The 20,332-nt window shown below is 42.7% G+C and overlaps 1 protein-coding gene across 3 annotated transcripts in view; it reads right to left on the bottom strand.

Annotated features, from left to right (window-relative positions):
- Window positions 1-20,332, bottom strand: part of wdfy4 (WDFY family member 4) — a 44,116-nt gene that overhangs the window by 16,070 nt on the left and 7,714 nt on the right. For 2 of the 3 annotated variants that reach the window (XM_084374687.1, XM_084374688.1), the window contains 41 exons: window positions 19,347-19,579; window positions 19,116-19,255; window positions 18,249-18,379; window positions 17,924-18,025; window positions 17,593-17,783; window positions 15,903-16,633; window positions 15,425-15,518; window positions 14,606-14,820; window positions 14,375-14,478; window positions 14,013-14,241; window positions 13,634-13,710; window positions 13,325-13,543; window positions 12,977-13,155; window positions 12,656-12,887; window positions 12,097-12,248; window positions 11,908-12,019; window positions 11,628-11,818; window positions 11,359-11,511; window positions 11,148-11,221; window positions 10,647-10,808; window positions 10,433-10,527; window positions 10,236-10,332; window positions 9,897-10,099; window positions 9,035-9,201; window positions 8,840-8,959; window positions 8,582-8,755; window positions 8,347-8,505; window positions 7,747-7,873; window positions 7,450-7,601; window positions 7,009-7,247; window positions 6,791-6,912; window positions 6,471-6,662; window positions 6,272-6,381; window positions 3,834-3,911; window positions 3,237-3,428; window positions 3,078-3,153; window positions 2,764-2,978; window positions 1,060-1,208; window positions 836-950; window positions 176-261; window positions 19-81 (listed from right to left, as the gene is read on the bottom strand). In XM_084374687.1, coding sequence (XP_084230813.1) covers window positions 19-81; window positions 176-261; window positions 836-950; window positions 1,060-1,208; window positions 2,764-2,978; window positions 3,078-3,153; window positions 3,237-3,428; window positions 3,834-3,911; window positions 6,272-6,381; window positions 6,471-6,662; window positions 6,791-6,912; window positions 7,009-7,247; window positions 7,450-7,601; window positions 7,747-7,873; window positions 8,347-8,505; window positions 8,582-8,755; window positions 8,840-8,959; window positions 9,035-9,201; window positions 9,897-10,099; window positions 10,236-10,332; window positions 10,433-10,527; window positions 10,647-10,808; window positions 11,148-11,221; window positions 11,359-11,511; window positions 11,628-11,818; window positions 11,908-12,019; window positions 12,097-12,248; window positions 12,656-12,887; window positions 12,977-13,155; window positions 13,325-13,543; window positions 13,634-13,710; window positions 14,013-14,241; window positions 14,375-14,478; window positions 14,606-14,820; window positions 15,425-15,518; window positions 15,903-16,633; window positions 17,593-17,783; window positions 17,924-18,025; window positions 18,249-18,379; window positions 19,116-19,255; window positions 19,347-19,579 — 6,652 coding nt within the window. The remainder of the gene's footprint in view (window positions 1-18; window positions 82-175; window positions 262-835; window positions 951-1,059; window positions 1,209-2,763; window positions 2,979-3,077; window positions 3,154-3,236; window positions 3,429-3,833; window positions 3,912-6,271; window positions 6,382-6,470; window positions 6,663-6,790; window positions 6,913-7,008; window positions 7,248-7,449; window positions 7,602-7,746; window positions 7,874-8,346; window positions 8,506-8,581; window positions 8,756-8,839; window positions 8,960-9,034; window positions 9,202-9,896; window positions 10,100-10,235; window positions 10,333-10,432; window positions 10,528-10,646; window positions 10,809-11,147; window positions 11,222-11,358; window positions 11,512-11,627; window positions 11,819-11,907; window positions 12,020-12,096; window positions 12,249-12,655; window positions 12,888-12,976; window positions 13,156-13,324; window positions 13,544-13,633; window positions 13,711-14,012; window positions 14,242-14,374; window positions 14,479-14,605; window positions 14,821-15,424; window positions 15,519-15,902; window positions 16,634-17,592; window positions 17,784-17,923; window positions 18,026-18,248; window positions 18,380-19,115; window positions 19,256-19,346; window positions 19,580-20,332) is intronic. The other variant, XM_084374689.1, reaches the window with a different exon arrangement.

The raw sequence follows: 20,332 nt of genomic DNA on the forward strand, positions 1-20,332 counted from the left end.
TGGATGACTGACACTTACCTGGCATTAGCAATGACCTCAGCAACCCCTCTACCTTTTAATGCTGACACTACTGTGCACAACCTGCAGGGAGACAGAGAGAGGAAAGAAAAAGGATCAGAGTTAGAATGCTGAAAATATATTTTTTTTTACCATCCAGTCTATGTAAATATGGTACCTTTTATATGCAGAGACATGGTCTCTATTCAGGAAGACCAGGAAGGCTGAATGTCCGTTTTTCATGAAGACCTCGATGGCACTGTCCTGATAGTAACAGAGAGGCATAGCAGCTCTTACAACTTAAACTAAGTGACTGAGCTGCAATAACATTTGTGTCAAGTCCTTATAAACCTAGAATTAACATGCATAAACAACAATGCAATTCAACTGCAAGAGCAAGTACAATGCATAGATTTGATTTCTCTAATGGGGCTCTGAGGAACTTCTGTGTTGTGCTGGAAGCTGGTTGTTTGTTTTGTTTGTGGACTTCTAGACTAACGTTAACTACTGTTGCTCTCTGTTAGCGGAGCAGAGAGAGGCACTAGAACAAGCATAAAATCACAATACAGTCCAGCAACATTAAACAACTTTAACAAATCGTCCAAAGGCTAATATAAGTAACCGAGAGATATGGGGAAGGTCTAATTTTGCACACTGCATTACAATCCGCTCACATATAACCAATAAAAAAGTGATTAATACATGTAAATTGCTACAAATTGTTACATCGAGCCCCTTTGAAGGCAAACCTTATCATCTAATCTGAACATATCATATTATTTAAAGATCCTTGTTAATTCAAGAAATTTGGGTTAAAATTAGCATTTGCATGTCTGACCTCTAAGAGGAAACGCATGAAGCGGGCTTCCTTGATATCCTCGTAGAGCCAGCGTCTGCACCTGGCTGAAGGCAGCTCTTTACTCAGCATGGTGGAAATAAAGGAATCCCTCACACTGGTAGAAGAAGAAAGGGACACAAAGGACAAAAGATGACTGATTGAGACAACTGAGAAGCTAACAATGCTCATTACATGTTTTGCTGTAACTGCACACATAGCTGTACCTGCTGGGGTGGTGCTGCCTGCAACAAACGTCTCCAGCAGGACTGAGAGTGAATCCCTCACACAAGAGCAGGCTCTCCTCCCCGAACAGCAGCACCCCCTCTGTTACTTTCAGGCCACTTACCATCACTACACACATCTTAGCCTTTACCTACAGAGAGAGAGGAGAGAGATACATTAAGCCCCATGTGAGGAGCACCATACACATCAGCGCATTTCTCTCCCGGGACATGACATGGCAGCAACGCAGGCACTTCAGGCTTTACTTGATTGATCATTTTAATCACATATTTTAATCATTATTAAAAAGACACAGTTGAACACTTCATTATCAGAGCTGATTGATGGGGAGGAGAAGGACCGGCCCCCTCTTTCAGCCATGTGACTGTGTCTTTCATCCAGCGCCAAAGTGGACCCACATGCCGCTTTCAGCTCTCGCTGTAGCTAATGCTAACTGCATTGTGATAATGTGCGGCTAATTCTATTGTCTCCCCTCATTTCACAGCGAGTGTGTGCACCTGGCTGTCTCTCTGGGTTGGCCCCTCTGCAGGCCCTCTGGGACACAGCGCCTAAAAACCATATGGGGCCCCAACATACCCGCAGGCCCCTCACAATTTATACTAATCAAATCAGACTCCCTACCCCCAGATACAGAGTCACACGCTTGGTGCAGGAGGAGGCCCTGCCTGACCATTATTAGGAGAATTAATCACTGCCACCCACACAATAGGAAACCTGCTAAGTGATCAGAACCTCTTGTCTGAATGCACACATAGAGACACGCTATGATGGATAATATCACCTGTCATGTGAAAGCGTTTAAGAGGAGTCAAGGTGAGTGAGTCTCAGGCACACAATCGTTACATTGAGCTATATCATGGCGAGATTTAACGGCCGTTTCCATCGTCGAACACAAACTAGCCTCAGGCCTACTGCTCCTAACAATGACTAGATTTCAGAAGAAAAACTAGTTAAATTTATTGTTATCAAAGATTAAATAACAATAAACTTGTTTCCTTATCTCCTGGCTGTGCTCTGGACAGATACGCGTTATCAGTCTGTGGGTGATTTAGCTGATGATGGGAAGAAGGAGAGAAAAGGAGGACTTTTATTGACTGAGAGCCTAATGTCAGACCATTGATTTCTCCCCACACACATTACTGTCATAATCACACTATTGGCGCTGGCAAGCTAATTATGAGTGGATCTCCCTTTGTGTGTTACTGTGTGTGCTAGCCCGTGTGTGTGTGTGCATTTTTCAGAGCTAATGACTGTGTTCATTTGACAGGAAGCTCAGCAGGACTCTCACACTGAACCACTGCAAGACAACAGGACGCACTTGCACACATCACACACTTACTAAGCGGATGTAAGACAGCTTGCATCACCTCCTACTGTTTTTATTAATACTTCTGTCAGAAACATTAAAAGCCGCGGCTGGTTGCCGGAGCGATGAGAGTCCCTGTCAACATGTGCACTGGTTTCTAACTCACTGGAAGAATGAGAGGAGCTGAGCTGGGCCTCGACATTAAAACATTACACTAATGAGGAAAGATGAAATTCTGATAGCAGCGCTGGGCTATTGGAATCCCTTAGTCTACATCAGATAATTATGATTGTGAATATTAGCATGGTGAGGAAGGAGTAGTGTTTAGGCATGTTGTTTTTAGCACAGCATACCAACACATCCTCCTGCGCTAAAGTACCTGCTCTCCAGGGTGCAGCTCCTGCAGAATGGTGCGTATGTCTGGGCAGTCTTGTGTGTTCGAGCAGGGTTCGGGGGTGGAGGGATCGAGTGGACCCTCGGTGACGGCAGGCGTCTCATTCAGAACAGGGAAGAAGGTTAGGCGGTCACAATCCTGTCCTGCCTCCTCTTCATCCTCTTTCGCCTCTGCTCCAACTTCACACAGGATCTTCGGCTCTGTTACAAAGGAAAAAATGCTCTCACTCAGTTTACATCCAACATCCGATTTCTGGTACACGTATTTTAAAAAAAACAACAAGCAACATTTTTCTTTACCTTTGTCACTTTCTGCTCCATTTTTGTTCTCTTCGGCCAGGCTAGTCCTTAGACCCATATACAACGTCCCTAGCACCTGATGTAAAACATATGACACCATTAAAGGTTAGCATGTGTACTGACTGAACACTAAACAGGACCCTGCTCTGGAGGCCTTACCCGCTTGGATCGTCTCAGAGCCTTTCTGCGAATGCGTGATCTGGTCCGGTTGGGCCCTTCAGCAGCGTCTTGCACCCAGTTTCGGCTAAGCAGCACACCTGGGCCGGGGCCGAACACAGCTCTCTCCCTCAGCAGCTCGGCCTCCACATGCAGCCACGTGGAGCTCACTCGCTCCCACTCACTTGCTCGTAACTGGAGTGCAGATATCGGCCCAGGATAGAGGGAATACATTAGACAGACATAAACATTATTACTAGAGCTTCAACGATAAATTAGTTATCTGTTTAGTTGCCTAATACTAAAATAATCGTCAACCATTTTTGAGTAATTTTTATGAAAAAATAAACATTTCTCTGATTCGAGCTTCTTAAATGTGAATATATTCTGTGACAGTAAACTGAATATCTTTGAGTTGTGGACAAAACAAGACATTTGAAGACATTTTATATTTTTCTGACATTTTATAGACCAAACAACAGTGACAGATCAAAAAACACTGGAAATAATATTTAGTTGCAGCCCAAATTATTATATATGCAATTTTGGCTTTTTAATAACATTTATTTCAGCATATTAATGGTAACATTTCTGTCAAACCTGTAAGTGGTCTGTCCTCATATTCTCGAACATGCTGTGGCCTCTCTGTCGATGTGACTCCATGTACGACAGAAACTCCTACAAAAAACACGGGAGTAACCTGATGTTTGCAAATGAAAAGAGCGGGTGGCACAATCGCTCTTCCTCTACCTCATATTGCACACACACAACACACATCATGTTCACAGAGATTGTATATTCATAATGGTATTGTTGTTTCCTCATGCAATTACAATGCATTCATACAATTACATCTGTTCTAAATTGCATTCACTGGGCAAAATAAGCTAGTGGCTACAGTGGCTTACAATAACCCTGTCTGGAAATGTAATCATTTGTTGGTGTGATCTAATTAACATAAACATTAATATCACTGAGCCACGCCACAGTCAAGGGCAAGGTAAGTGTGTGTGCGCCTTATTGTTTGCGAGTGAGTGTGTATGTTTCGATTAAAAGAGAGAAGAAAATAAAAAATGGAAAAACCCAAAACAGAGCCGTATTGACACCACAGGATGCTCGTGTTCAGCAGACACACTGGGATCATATTCTGACTGTTAACTGCTTCATTAAGCCCATCATCACAGCAGTGCTCGCTGGGAGACTAGTGAAACAACATGTGTCCATCCTCACAGCTGACCCAGGAAAGCCATTTAATTGACTGAATGAACATGCAGTAACTCTTTATATCGAGTCTTATTTACAGATGCTAATTCTGTGTTTTGATTGCAACAATTGATTCTAAGTACAATAAAAAAACAACTGCTTCTGTAACACAAGATATGCAAAAATTCAACAGCATTTCAGAATAAACCCATGCGTAAAAGTTGACGACAAACTTTGACAGGCTCTCGGGAGAATGAAAACTGTTTTTCTCTAAATGACTGACTGCCGATCCAAATGAGAAGTTGTGCAGAGAAAGAAATAAAGGAGTAATTTGAGGGGAGATTATAGAAATATTATAGACAAAAAAGAGAGTAATAATGAAGTTTGCGAACTAGAGCCGTGTTGCGACAGATAAACAGCAAGTCGGCGTCATCATCTCCTAATTTCATTCCTTCATTTGGACAAACATAAGTAATATATAGCATTAATTACCCTATTTAGCAGATAGGAACCTCATTGGCTTTTTAAATGCTGCATTAAATACATAACTCATCTCTTCCCTCTGCAATTAACATCAGAACATCACACTCATTTCCATTTTAATGACTTCCCAACAATACGCCACCTTTGATGATAAGGCAACATAATGTCAACTTCATTCTGGGCTGGCAGTGAATGTGTAATGAACTTAACGTGATCATTAGTGCTGTTAATTATCTTTCTAATATGAGGACACAGATATGATTATGGAAACTGCATTCGCTGATGAAATAAATCTCTAGAAGGATTGCACTGAAGCTTGACTGAGGACACAGTCTGCCTATCAGTCTCTGTATTCTCATTCATTACCTACAGAAGGCTTTAAAACTCTTTTTGTTCAATAAAAGTAGATATCTGAGACTCAGAAACTATGCTCAGCGTAGAAATACATTACTGTGGCTCCAGTGACTCCCCACAAGCTCATGACTTGCCAACCAAAGGTCATAAGTTGATGATCCAGAAATTAATTAATGAGTCACTTGTTTCTTCGTGATGATGAATGGAAAATGAGCAGGCCGGCTGACCACTACTGATCACTTGAATATCAGTTTTATGAACACTCGCCGCATGCTGCAACCTACTCAGAGCGAAGTGGTGCAACAGAGAGGGAGCAGGCAAACATCCCTCCCTCTTCTCTTCTGCCTCTCAGACGGAACAACAATTCATCACCCTCTCTGATAGCCTGTCAAAGACTGATATGATAAAGAATAACATCAAATGAATAATGTTTTCATCAGATTGGTACCACTATAATTGCCAACCCGATTTCTGTCGGCAAAGAGTCGCGCACAAACAAGAACACACACACTTTGTGGGGGTGAGACAGACACACAGACGCGGTAATTTCATGCCTGTGTGCCTGAGTAATATGTCCCCGCTCCCTGCTCCAGATGGCTCGACGTCTTAAGCGTTGTGGGGGAACTAATGATGTGGGCCACGTGTTTCGGGGGGAAAAACAACAATAAACGCGTCTTTAACCTTCAGCAGCAAACAGTGTGTTGTAGCGAGTGTTCCCATGGATAGGCCTAACAGATATCAATTACTATGCCCACTCAGGGGCAATCAGCTGTGATAATCCAAATCCATTTAAAGAAATAATCAAACACCCCCACAGGGCTGGACGGCCCACAGCACAAACACAGCAGTGACTTTGGGATGAGTGTTTGGGTGCAGCGCTCTGGGATGCATAGGCACCTGGGAAAAGGTAACGACCCCACACACATCAAAGGGGACAGCAGTCATGGGCATCACTCTGTCCCGTCCTGTGCAAAAGAAACAAATACTGAGGGATTTACCTCTACTGTTACTGACTCTTTGCCATGTCTGCCCAAAGCTGAGCGAACAGCACTGCTGATCACATCAAATGTCTTCTGAGAGCTGCTGGCCACCTTCTTCTTCTGAGACTCTGAGATGACATAAAAGCAAAATTTAAATGTCAAGAACATAAAGGTAATATTCAGGTATCTCCTCTTTCTTCATTTAGTGGGAGCTGACCTGTGTGTAGCAGCCAGGCTTTGTGTGCCATCTCCTCCCACAGAGGGCTGATGTCAGTCATGCTGACAGGCCCCATCTCCGCTGTGTGGCTCGCTGAGATCTCTATCTTACAGGTTTCTTCAAGTGTGTGTTGCCTCTCCGTCATGACCTTTGACCAGCAGGCCTCCACTATGGACACTAGTTCTCTGTCATCTGGAACACACACATTTTTTGTGAACTCTCTAGCTACCCAGTACACCTCCATAGACCTAGAAATATATACAAAAATATCATGTTAAAGCGATTAAAGTAAATAAACGCTGACATACTGGCCCTCATACCTGCGGTAATGTCTGCCGTGTTGCTGAGGCGTGCAGTAAGTCTGGTTTTGGTAGCAAACACGTTGGACGAGGCTTTCCTGTTGCGCGCTTTTTGTACCGCACATCCAAAACCTTCGGGGTAACTACAAAGAAAAGGGTTATGGTGTGAATTAGCAGTGAATCCTGATTTCAGCAACATCCTTGTTTGTATCTGCATGAAGGATTATGTTTTAGATTACCTGCCAGATCGTATCAGTAACAGACAACGAAGAAGGCAAGTAATGAAGTTCACATTTGAATTGTAAGTTGCCATGAGAACATCCCAGCGTTCCATGAAGGTCTGTAACGCCCTGATGACCTCTTCCTTTTCTTCTTGGGAATGTCGCGGTTGAGACAAGAAATAAAGCAGGACTTTATTGGTGCAGGAGTAGAGGGCCGACACTGTCTTCTCTTTCTGAGTTTGGCCTTTCTCCAGAGCCTACAAGTATACAGCATAGTATCTGTTATGAGTTGGCTAAAAGGACAATTAACAGATTACTTTTAACTTTGATTTACAATTTATCAGAAGTTTGCATTTTTATTCATTTCAAATGGTGAAAACAAATGTTTCCATATTATGTATCTACATGAGATCTGTGTATACTGCTGTATGTACGTGTCTTTCTATGCATTCATCTCACCACCACAATCTGATCTGCAAGGAAGTTGAGCCAACTCTCAGAGTCTCCCACGATTGTTCCACTGTAAAGTTTCTGCAGTAGAGTCCTACTGAACAGCACCACGTTCTCAATCAACGTGCCCATCTGTCCTTCGGGCTTCTCACTCTGGCAGTCTGAGAGAAATAAAATAAATACTTTTTATTTATTTAATTTCAGCTGAATTTTCATTCAGATGAGAGATGTTTATGTTTGTTTTGTTTTGCATGGAAATGGTTTGACCAGTTTAAGCTATGAGGAAATTATGCATTGTAATTCTACCTTGTGAGTTAAGATGCGTGTTGTTTTCTTCTTCATGGCTGAGCATGTGAATGATGTCCATGATAAACTCCAGCAATTCAGTCTGGAAACTCTGCTTCTGTCCCAGGGATGCACCATCAGGGGAAAACTGTGACAATTAAGCAGTTAATTAGTTAAAAATCCTGACTGACAACAAATGATTACCTCTGTTATGCTTGACAGTGAGGGGAACACCTTGTCTCATGTCTCAAGTATGGGTGTTAGTGCTAGTGTGTGTGCATGCAGGTAAAGCTTTATATACTGAAAGCTGAAAAGCTGTGAAGACCTCTACAAAAATCTGTAGTACTTTGCCTGTTGGTGTTCTCTCCCTCCTAGTGGTGAAGGATTTTATTAGCAGCAGCTTGACTCTGTCTCATTTAGTAACTGAGCAAAGAGTGGCACCTTCTGGAGAAATAAGAGTTTTGCAGAATAATAGTACAATTAAGAGGCTTTTTCTTTTTTGGGAATTCATTTTGTTAATAATATGTATGTGTTGTCTGTATGTTGATATTTGAGTGGGATCCTTAAACTGACAAATCACAGTAAATAATTGGCTTAAGTTATGTTTGCTAGTGCTTTCACCTCCAGCAGCAGACTGAGTGGATGTGTGTTGGTGTTGGCAGACACATTAAGAAGACTGTCCATGAGCAGAATACGAATGAAGTCGCACACCGGCTTCCTGTTGGATTGACTCTTGAAAGCGTTGTCACCTTCACTTGTTACGCAAGGCTCCACCGCACCCTGAAGGAAGTGAACAAACCAGTGAGTGAAACCAGAGATGTGAGAACTGTGTCATGAATCTAGAAAATACACAAACCTCTGAATCGTTTGGAGGGTAAACAACTCCGGCGAGAGCATGGAGGAACTCTGGTGATGCCCACAGTGGGTCTCTGGGCCGGAGGTTATGGAGGAGACAAAGGAACTGCATCACACTTGCTGGGAGCTGAACCTCCCATGATGCATCAGTGCCTGACATGTGCTTTGTGGGAGGCTGTTAAAACATCAAAGAAAAATATATTTAACATGATAAGTTGTGGTGATAAAAACAAAAGGTGTTTGGTTATTCTGTTCTTACCTGAGTGATGAGGACTTTCACTAATTCCAGCAGTATTGTAGCAGCTTCAGCACAGAGCTGCTTAGCAGGACTGTCTGCCTGGCTGTCAATCAAAGACTGTAGGACATCATCCAAATGCACCTGTAGATGACACATAATAAGGCATTATGGCAGTGATGATAAAGAGGATTATCTATAAGATGAAAAAATACCTACCTCTTCCTCTGCAGTGTGACTGGCCTTCCTCCCCAGCAGCAGAGCAGCCAGGGCTTCATACACCTGAGGCAGGTGAGAGTGTCTGACCAGCAGCCCCTGTAGAACATCAAAGCCTGGACACGTGATGCTGGAGCACTCATACGACCAAGAATTTGCTCGAAGATTGTCTGGCAAGGCAAGGCAAGGCAAAAAATTCACCAATGGAAGTTGATTTTGTATTAAAATAAGACGCTTAAAAGCCAGACCAATACATCAGTCTGATTTTATTGGCTGATATTGGCCTATCACAATTATATCAGAGATAGATTGGTATTGCTTTATATAATGGCAGACATGCGCAGTTATGAAAACTTTTGTTTTTTTTAAGGAAAAAAGATCGGAATCGGAATTATTACATTTCCTGGGAAGTTTATTGTTTCAGGACACTAATGTCATTTTGGACATTGGTCATTTCATACAGTCACAAGTGCTTGTTAACCAGATTAGATTAACCAGATCATTTTCGATATATTGATATTACATTTTTTTTACTCCCTAATAACTATATCGGCACCAGCCCCAAAATCCAGTATTTTTCAGGCTGTAATTCTGACAGATTTAAATCTTAAATTACTGTGAATTTAAGATGTTGAAACACATAACTAAAACTATAATTTTCATATTAATTTTTATATTCAAGTAATGATGAAGTTTATGAGTGCAAAATCATGTTAACTGCTAATCTAAATTATTAAGAATGAGATGTAAAAATAAAACCCAAATTACAGAAATTAACTTAATAGCATCAGATTCTGAGAGTGGCAGAGTGACAACACTGAATTATTTCCCTGTTTCGCTCTAAGAAATTATTCCCCTTACATACCCATGACAGCAAAAGGTTCTTCCATGCCATCGATGAGTGTTGCTGGGAGCACACCCTCTCTGAAGCTGCTCTGCTGGCTGGGACTTGACAGAAAGTGTGTGAGCAGGACGAGGCCCAGTTTCAAGGTGGAGGGGTGAAGGTGGGGCTGAAGGAAGAGCAGGAACCAATCGCTACCCAGGGCATCGAATAAGGCCTTCTGGCCACTAGTGGGGAATTAGAAAATGACTAATGATTAATTCAATACATGTTTATGTTCAAACATTATGTCACATGAAATACTGTGAAAATATGCTTTCATTCTAGTTTTGGTTTAGCTAAATAGTAACAGATGCTTCTCACTCTTTTATTACAAGGCTGTCTGAGTTGAGGATTTCACAAAGAGAGAATAACATCTGGTTACGGATCCAGATGAGGCTGGCAGGATCAGAACTCGAAACTACGGAATATAGAAGAAGAGTCTGGGTCAGCACTGGTAACAGCTTGTGTCGTCTGTGAAACATTTAATGTCCTGTATAAGATGTAACTGTGTGTTGTACCTTGTGTATCCTGTGAAAGATTGCTGTCAGATGTGTTCTTGCCTTCATTCGTGTTGCTAAGAGGAGGGAGTGTGTAGACCAGGAAGAGCCCAAGTCTAACAAGGGGAAAAAAGGACAGAATTTAAGATTAGAGTTATCCCTAAAACTGTAACTGATCTGATATCTGTCTGTTAAATTGTATCACATGAGCTCTTTTTTGTGGCCCAGACAGTACCTGCTGATGTCCTGAGGGGTGAAGTCAGTTTTTAGTAGGGATGTGATGACACCAGAGATGATCCTAACCTTCTCAACAGTCACGGCAAGATCAGAGAGCTTGAATAGCAGCTTTGGTAGCAGGCCCATGCTGTGCATGACCCCTGCATTCCTGCTGTCACTGCTGAGAAAACAGAGACAGAAACAGACAGAGCATTAATATCAATCGCAGACGGAAAATCTAATTCAGCAATCCATGCACACGTTCAGTCACGCTCTTCTCTTCAGCCCCTATGACTGATTCTGTTGAAAATTCCCTTGACTGTACATTCCTCTGATATTGATGACAAGCTGCTACAGATGTTGACAGAACAGCCGATAAGGCCTGTCGTCAACCCTGAACAAGACCCTCTTTTGTTGTGTTATGTAACTCATTGGCCATGTGAGTTGAAAGTAAATTAGATTAAAAGCAACAACATATTCTGTGTGGTCTGGTCACATGCTGATAACATGCGGAAGTTACCTTGAGGATTTCAGGATTTCAGCAAAGTGGTTCAGAACTGAAACATCCAGATTATCTGATGATTTCTGCCACACCTGAAAACAAGGAATAATGAGGTAGCAGCACAACTCTAACAATTAGCTTGATGTAATTAAAAATGTTATAAATAATCTCAGGGTGGACATGAAAACGATCCAGTTTCTATTCCTTCTGCTAAAATCTAGATGCTTACCTCCAGGTCACACAGCAGGGCCTGGAAAGCAGGTGTGTTCTGTACACAACTGGACTCAGAGCTCATGTCCACTGAACTCGAGAGATACAGAACTAACTGAAAGGTTCTGGAGCCGACCAGGCTGCTCTTCATCTTCAGCAGGAATGCTAGCAGCTACATGGAGAGCAAATTATTTATAAGGACAGGTCACAACAGTGAGGTAGCATATTTTGCTGTTTGTTTATAAATAATGTGCAGCCACTTGTGTGGTTTTGCAAGATCAAACAGACCTTGTATCCATTGATGCGGATCATTTCCTGCTGCATGGCAGGATTGGTCTCCAGCACAGAAAGAAGAACTTTAACAGCTGCGTATAGGGAGCTATCATCTGGCGCCATTGCAACTAGACTGAGAACAACTGCAGGCCCACCGACATACAGAAAACCATTGGATGCACTGCTGGGGGTGAATGTGCGCACACCTAGAACCAAAGAGGCCATGTGTTTCCAAATGTGATTGCAAGTAACAACTGATGTGCCAATACATGTTTCAAAATAACACTTTATTCACCAAAATGTCCAACCACGGCTGCTCCTATGGTGCGAGCTGTGCCATTCAGGTGCTGACTGATGTTTTGAACTAGGAGCACAGGAGTGCAGTCATCCCGAGATGTTATCCCCATCTGTAATTACACACACACGATTGTTACTTTGTCAATCAAAACAGCAAACACATCAGTTCAACATGGACTCACCTTACCTCTTTAGCAATCAGCCTGCAGTCCACCTCATTGTAGTTCTCTCGGATTTGCGCAACAGTTGTTAATGTGGAAATTGCTGGGTTGATGCCAAATGAAATCCTCTCCTCAGGAACCAGCCTGAGAGGGAGAGACTCAGCCTCTGGATCACAGCCTGGACACAAACAGAAAGGTGAAGCAACACAGGTTGGTTAAATTGCAAAAGTCAAATTGAATGTGTCACCATAACTGCCACTAGAAAAAAACTAGTTGTGTAATTAATGTATTAATTAGAAATGAGAGTGGAAACACACAACTTGCATGCATGCATGGAATGAGCACTGTGACCATATTATTTACTGCATAGCATGGCACGGTGGGAAGACATAAATAAATGAAAAAGGTAACACAAAGCTTGATTAATCAAAACCACATTCCAAACACATATATAAAACAACCTCATCTTATTCTAGGAGCATATTACTCATTAACCACAGGGAAATTTAATTTAATGACTTACAGGAAGTAAACATAGCCTATTGTAGAAATCTGGTCAAACTTGCACAAGATCTTGTGACTCACATGTTTTGAGCAGAGCCAGAAAGTTGCCCACATAGGCTGTGCCTTGTGTGTATATGACTACCACTGCCTCAGGGCTCAACACCTCTTCAAACAGATAAGTAGGACCAACACGCCACACTAGAGCAGCATGCTCCTTCCAGAGAGCTGGTGTTCCTATCAGTCCGTACACGTCAATCACAGCCGTGGGGTCCATGGAGACATACTGACCAGGGAATGGCTGAATGTACCTCATCTGACAGAGAATGAAAAGGCTTGAATTAATTTCTAGACCTAATGTGGCATTAATTATCAGTTCAATCAGTCGCTCTCTCCTTGTCTTACCTTTCCTGTCCCCACTGCTTTGCCGTTGAAGTAGGCTGAGACCAAACAGCTCTTCTTCACATCTTTGGCCATGACCACAGTCAGGTGGTGCCACTGACCTGGAACCAGCATGCTGGAGCAGCGGAACCTCAGTGATGTAGGCAAAGAAGTGGGAGTGCAAACTTCTGGCTCCATCATATCTGTCAAACAGACAGAGTAAAATATCCCCTAATGATATACAGTCCCACTTTAAACACACTTGATAAGGAACAGCAGACAGTGGAAAAAGCTAGAATGCTAAAAATTCTTCCAATTTCTTGCCAATCAATAAATGATATGTTAAGTTCAGCAAACGTTTATGGCTCTTACCCAGGTATGTGAATGCTTCCTCCTCTGTGGAGATAACCAAACAGCCATCATAGGCTGAAAAGGAGATAGACAGACAGATGTACTGCTGTTCAGTCCGGGACATGTGGCGAACCACTGACAGCAGACGGATTGGGTGGGAATCACAGGCCGAACTGAACCTGTTGATCTGGAACCAGCAGGAGAATGAGAGCCCAGCTGTAGGGGGGAAACCCCGGCAGTCTAAAACATGAGAGATAGATGATTAGACATGATTTTATTCAGAGTAAATAAAAAGTATGTGAGTAATAAACATTTAGACTCCTCACTTACCTCCTCCAATTCCACCTGTCGAGATTGAATCAGCGGTCACTCCTTTCACTGTGGCCAGAGAGGGCAGAAAGAGGCAGCTGCAAAGTAAGAAATTATTATTTTAGTCAGGTTATTTTTACAGCACATATGTTATATAATTATTCTATGTATAGTACAGATACAATCTGTAATCAAGGATAGGTAGTAATGCATTTGTAGTGAGTAAGTCATTATACTTAATACTCTCTCGATAATCAACTTTTGTCGGTATTATATGCAAACTATTTTTCTCCTTTTTCCCCCCCAATATGTGCTGCAACATTCAGTTCCAACTTATCATCGAGTCTTGTCTATTTGTGACTGCAAGACTACACAGAAACCCAGTAAAACAAGGACTCACCCATATCCACTCTCGCTCATGTCAAACTCTACAAAGGCAGGTGAGGCAGAGACTCGGTGTGGTCTAAAGGTGCGCGGTGAAGTCATAGACACCAGACTGATGATCTGGTGGACCGGGACTGGAGAACCAACAGAGGATTCACTGCGAGTTGTGGACTTTAATAAGCTGAAGGTCCTCTTTAGTGTCTTTACAGGAGATCCTGATGAGGCACCTGCCTCTGTACTGTGACCTGGTTTAGACAACACATCAAAATGCACTATGTGTGACCAGCTTCATGTCTGTGTTTGATTCAATTATACCTCAGGTATAAAAGCAGGTATAACAGAAAGTTTAACAGAAATTATAACAAAACAACTTTTTACCATTTGAAAGAGGAGCTTTGACCTGTGGGAGACATTCTAGTTGCAACTGCGTGCCTGTTTTGTCTGTCAAGCACATGAGAGGGTCCCCTAAACACAAGAACTTTCTGAGGAGTGAAAGGTAACACACAGGTGTCAGACACAAAATATTGTGTATTAAGTTCCAAAAGCCTATTTATCTTCAGTACAACAGAAAAATTCATGTGTGAACCTCAGAGATCGAGCATGTTTCACCTGAAGTCAGCATGTGTGATGGCCTGAGATGAGAGCTTCTCCAAGATCCTTGTAACAGGTAGATGTAACGGGTGGATTGGGGCCATCAGCATGTGCTGACAGTGTGTCAGAAGAGTGGAGACCAGCCCGCCTTCGCACATTACTTGGCGGTTTCTCTCAGATTTGACCAAAGCCTGGATGTGGTGTGCCAGTGAGAACTGGACCTCCATAGAGAGCTGGGAAACAGGGAAAGTTACTCTTGCTGGGGCCCTATTGTGTATAAGGGCGCACTCACAATTGGTCCAGTTGCTCTGTACTGTGCTGAAGCACGATTGTCCCTCCACCCCAGTCCCCCCACTGCCCTGCACTCACACTGCTCCGGCCGCAACCAGGTCTGAGCACGGTTGACTCTTGTATATACGTCATCACATCGCAGCGCGGTCGCAGCACAATGGAGAACAACACAGAGAACATGACTAACTTTACTGACTTTTTTGTGGCTTATTTTGTGTCGTTTTGGTCATAGACGAGCTTCTATTCCTGGATTTCTTGATTATGCAAAGGAGCGTGATACGCATTATTATACTTCACGTCCATGTTGCGCACCCATGCTTGTGCTCGTGCATGAGAAACCATACCATGCCGAAGCACACCTCTTCCAACCATGCCAGGGCCAAGGAAGTGTACCATGCTTGAGCTCAGTACGGAGCACTCACACTAGTCAAACAAACTGGACTTTGGGGGTCAAACGTGCTTGGGCATCGTACGGATGGCCTAGTGTGAGTGCGCCCTTAAATTATATGCAACATTTGGGAGTATATCATGTTCCTAGAAAGGTACCTGTGGGTCTTCAGGGGTAAACACTGATGGAAGGAGAGTCATAATAACTCTGATTGCTCCTGGATGAAGAATAATATGATCGCAGTTGAACCTGCTGTGAGCCAAGCAAAAAACACAAAAAAAATGGTAAAAAAAACTACATTTACATAGCACCATACAAGACATATGACCATGCCACACACACACACTCACACACACTCACACACAGACACACACACACACACACACACACACACTCACACACAGACACACACACGGACACGGACACGGACACGGACACATCAATTTAGGACTCAGTATCTTGCACAAGGACACTTCGAAATGCAGGCTGGAGGAGCAGGGAATCAAACCAACCATATAGGTCAGTGAAGATGAATAAAAGATTCATACTTATGAGACTAAATTTAGATTTAACGATAAAGGAAATTCATCTTGTCGGAATATGAGTTTGTCACCACTTGGTTAGAAATATATCCACCTGTACTGAGACTCTGTGTTGACTGTGGAAATACTTGGTGCTGGGTTTCTCGATCTTCCCTGTGTGTCCTCTACAAAATGCGGGCTTGACCCCAGGCGGACAGGAGGGGAGCCTGAATACACTCCTTCAGGCCCTGCTGGTCCATTTAGTGTCTCTTTATCTCCGTTGGGCCCATCCTCAGGCTCTAGTCCCAAATGTAACTCCAGAGAGGAATAGGTCCCTGTGGCGAACTGGTCGAGATAGGAGAGCAACCTTATACATGTCCGAAGAGTGACAGGCAGATTGGGCTGCGGTGTGGTGGAGGGAGAGGAGAGAACTTCAGGGGTCTCTGCTAACTCAACAAACTGGTGGAAGCTCTTTCCAGGAGACTGATTGTCCTCTCCAGTCTTGAGACTGGAGCCCTCCTCTCCATCAAACCTCTCTTTCTCAGGGCTTTCTGAGTGTAAGCAGCCCAGCTGGAGTAAAGCCTCCCCCAGCCTTTCATAAAAGCCACCAGTCTCAAAATGGTGTGCATTAACTGTGTGAAGATGCACAGCCAAAGCCAGAATGTGGAGAGTGAGAAGGAGGAGGTCCAGCAGCGATTGATGCCCCAGGGACTTCCACACGTCTCCCTGAGGAGGGTCAGACAGAGCTCCTTCCATGTCGATCACCAGAGACAGCAGTCCGGTGAAGCCCCCTGCTCTCCTGAAGGCATCCCAGCTGTTGGGGCTCTCCAGCACCTTCAGCACAGACTGAAATACAGAAGAGAGAAGTCAGACAGAGCATTTGGACAGTGAGCATGTTGAATCACCAAACACAATCATACCTACAGTATGAAGAAGCAGATTCTGTTCACTACATCTTAGGGAGAATGTATTTTGATAGACACTAAACAACAACTACAACTCAAAGTCTCAGCTTTTAAAAGCATCTCCGTAGTCAATTAAAAGATGGCATGAAAAATAGATGAAACATATAGATATATCATAAATCATTTCAGGTAACTAGTTTTTGGAGGTGAACAAAATCCTATTAGCTTTATTCAATTTAGAGACCTAATCCATCAGACAGGTAATGTGTGAGGCAGAACGCAGAGGGAAATGTGATTAACTGAAACTGGAGTAATCACAATGGCTCTTAACACTTGCCAACCCAGGTCGTACCCAATCTGATTGCCACCTGCTTTAACCGTGTTAGCACAAGCAACACACACACACACACACACACACACACACACACACACAAGCTCCTGCATGCATTCACGAACAAGCACACACACACTCTCACACACATTCAATACACACAATATCTGCAAGTAAGTGCTCTTCTTGCTGCCATCTATAAAAATGGACACATACAGTGGGTGTGTAACTTAGTTAAGCTTAATCAGATCTCTGTCCCATTCACTGATCTGATAGAGGTGGTAATCTTCAGCGTGCCACAGCACAAGGCTGCTCGCCTAATCAAATCGGTCCAGAGTTAACAGCTAAACCTGTTTTAGCAAATCAATCTGCATTTGTCTGTAATGTAATCAGGGTCCCACATGCTAAGAAAATAAATTCACTAGTTTATAATGTTTTAAGTGCATTACAATTTGTTATGATTTGATGTAGAGTGAAGACAACACTGTTCAGCTGATATCGCTGCATATCTGAGCGATTCTATATGTGTGTGGGTCTGTGACTGGGTGCATGTAACGTGCAGTAAGTACCTGCAAAAGGTCCCGCTTCAACCTGAGTTCCTGCTGTGTAGAGGAGCAGAGGGCTCCGATGGCTGTGCTCATGAACTCCTCTGGGTTAATCTCAGCTAGCTGCTCCAAAATGCTCAGAGTGGGACCTCGATACTGATCCTCATCCAAGAAGATCTTTATGTAGGGAACCATACCGAGGTCTCGAACTGAAACTGGTACACACATGCAAAAATTAAGCAGACAACAGCAGTTTCTAGCCATTACATGAATAAACGAAACAGGAGATTGCAGATGGTGAGACAGTACGAAATGTAATTAAAAAATCGACATGAAATGAAGTGAATATGTATACCTGTGTTTTTGATTGAACGCAAAGTAAGGGTTGACACAACTTGAAGCATGCAGGTAGTGAGCAATTTCTCGCTGTCCTCCACACATGAAAGCTGCTGGGGATCTGAAAGGCACAAGAACTTCAGATGAAAATTACAGAGTAAACATTTCATCTCAAAAATACTCATGGTGAAAGTAAAAGTAATGAATTAAGACTGGGTGTGTTGCACATTCCCATATTCACTGTAATGGATCGTAATATCAAGCAATATCTCTCTAAACAGCTACTGAGAGTAGACAATCACGATAACATCAGATCTTGAGGAAACAACTATGTCGGTTCATACTTATTTGAGAGGAAGTGACGACTCCGGCCTTCCTGAGGATCTTGGCTCTCCTTCGAAGTTCCCCAAGCAGCAGCTCAAGCAGACCCCAGTCACTCAGCACCTCAGCTAGCATTCCACTGTGCACCGTCATCCTGCAGAGCAGAGGAGATGGGTCTTATTCACCCCGCATCGAAGAAATAATGGACAGAAACAAAGAACTATTGGTCATTGATTTAAAAGCAAAACCAATGTATTTATATCTAAAACTAGAAATAAAAATATTTATCTTTTCTTACCCGTCATGTGAACATCTGTCTTAATGATCTGACTAATCAAGCTGTTGCATTTGGAGAAGATATGTTGTTATGTTATATGTTTTTGGCCATGTATTATTTAAAGATATACTGTGTAAAATTTCTGCATTAAAAAGTACAAACACGACTAGAGCTTTGTACTATATATTTTGTTGAGTTGTGTACTTGCATTATCCCAGAGAAACCCGTAATTGTATTCAAGTATCAACATGTTTAACTTGGCTGCTTGTCATTACAGCTTCTGGGGAAAGATTAGATGATACATCAGAGAGTGAGGAAGGAAGTCAGTTAATGTGACTATAACTATATTACATAACCTTGTCTGTGAACATGATTTCTGCCTGGGTTGCGTCATTAAGATTTTAATCGGCAATGGTGATTGTTTAACAATGAAGACCACAACTCCCATGATCCCACGCTACTTTAAGGCATCATTAAACTAGTCTTTGTTTTCAATGTTTTGAAGACCTTCTAGCGAATTTGAATTTGAATTAGCTTAATGAGCACACTTCTTAACCTAGACAACAACAAATTCAGACGAGCACGAGCATTCAGACCAATTACATCTGCTCACCTATGAAAACACTTAAGAGCCACCACTCCAAACTCAATCTCTGCCACTCCTCCTGCCAGTGTTCCAGTCCAGCTCTGCTTCAGCACACCCAGGAGTGCCCGCAAGGTCTCATGGGGGATGTAGCTCATCTTAAATACCACCTGTAAGAAACCCAGCATTTAATCAGACCTGTATGCATGTTGTATCAAAGAAAATGCACAGGGACTTTGCTGTCAACTTTCCAAGACATACCATCTCCAGCAATGAAAAGAATAGTTTTTGGACAGGTGCTGGTTTACTCCACACACAGGCAGCCAGCTGGGCCATCGACTGGACAGTCCACTCCAAGAGGAAGAAGTTGGCTGGGTCCCTTTCCCATATTGACTGCAGGGTTCGAAGAAGCTGGCAGCACAGCAGAGAATCCTGAGAACGCAGCAAGGAGGTCTGCAGCAGGTGGAAGGCGGGCAGGTTCTTCACTGCTGCACCTGGATATAAAAGTACAAAGAACTAAAAAATTATCCGTACACTTAACTTGTCAAAGGAGGCTTTAGCTCTTAAAAATCAGTCATATTGAAGAGAATATGATATGCATGTTTGTTTACCGTTTTTGTATGTATTTTTGTACTTATCACTGACATCAAATAAAGTAAAACAATGTCAGCCTGAGGTCAATTTAGCCAAAAGATGGATTTTGTTTTGGCAAGGTCAGACAGTCAATTTCTTGGAAAAAGGAAAACCAATGAATTGCAAACAACCTTTAACACAGAGTGCATGCTGAATCTCATAAACCAATTGAGTTACACATACATAGATAGATTGAAAACAAACAACATAACATGCATGAAGGCAAAAGAAAGTAGTATAATCTGCCTTGATAGAGTTTGTTTGCTGCATTGTCAAAATATTTATAAGGAGGTCTTAGATTTGCGAGCTAAAACACAGTAGTGTTTGTTGTGAATAAATATATACCTGGTTAGTAATACGATTCATTTTCACACTTAGTCAAAATTGCATCAGAACCAAATAAGATCAGCACAGAACAGCCCCTGGTCCCTCTGCTGGAAAGAGATCTACTCCTTGATGTGATGGATGGGTGCTGAGTGTGTGTGTCAGTGTGTATGTTCGGATGGGTATGTGTGTGTTTATTATGGACACTCTATTTATGAGTGTTGGATGGAGGTGTGTGTGCATCTATGATAGATGGCTGGTTGCTGTAGGCCAGTGGTGAATGGATGTGG

This window comes from Pagrus pagrus, assembly GCF_965226575.1.
Source record: "Pagrus pagrus genome assembly, chromosome: 15".
Lineage (NCBI taxonomy): Eukaryota > Metazoa > Chordata > Actinopteri > Spariformes > Sparidae > Pagrus > Pagrus pagrus.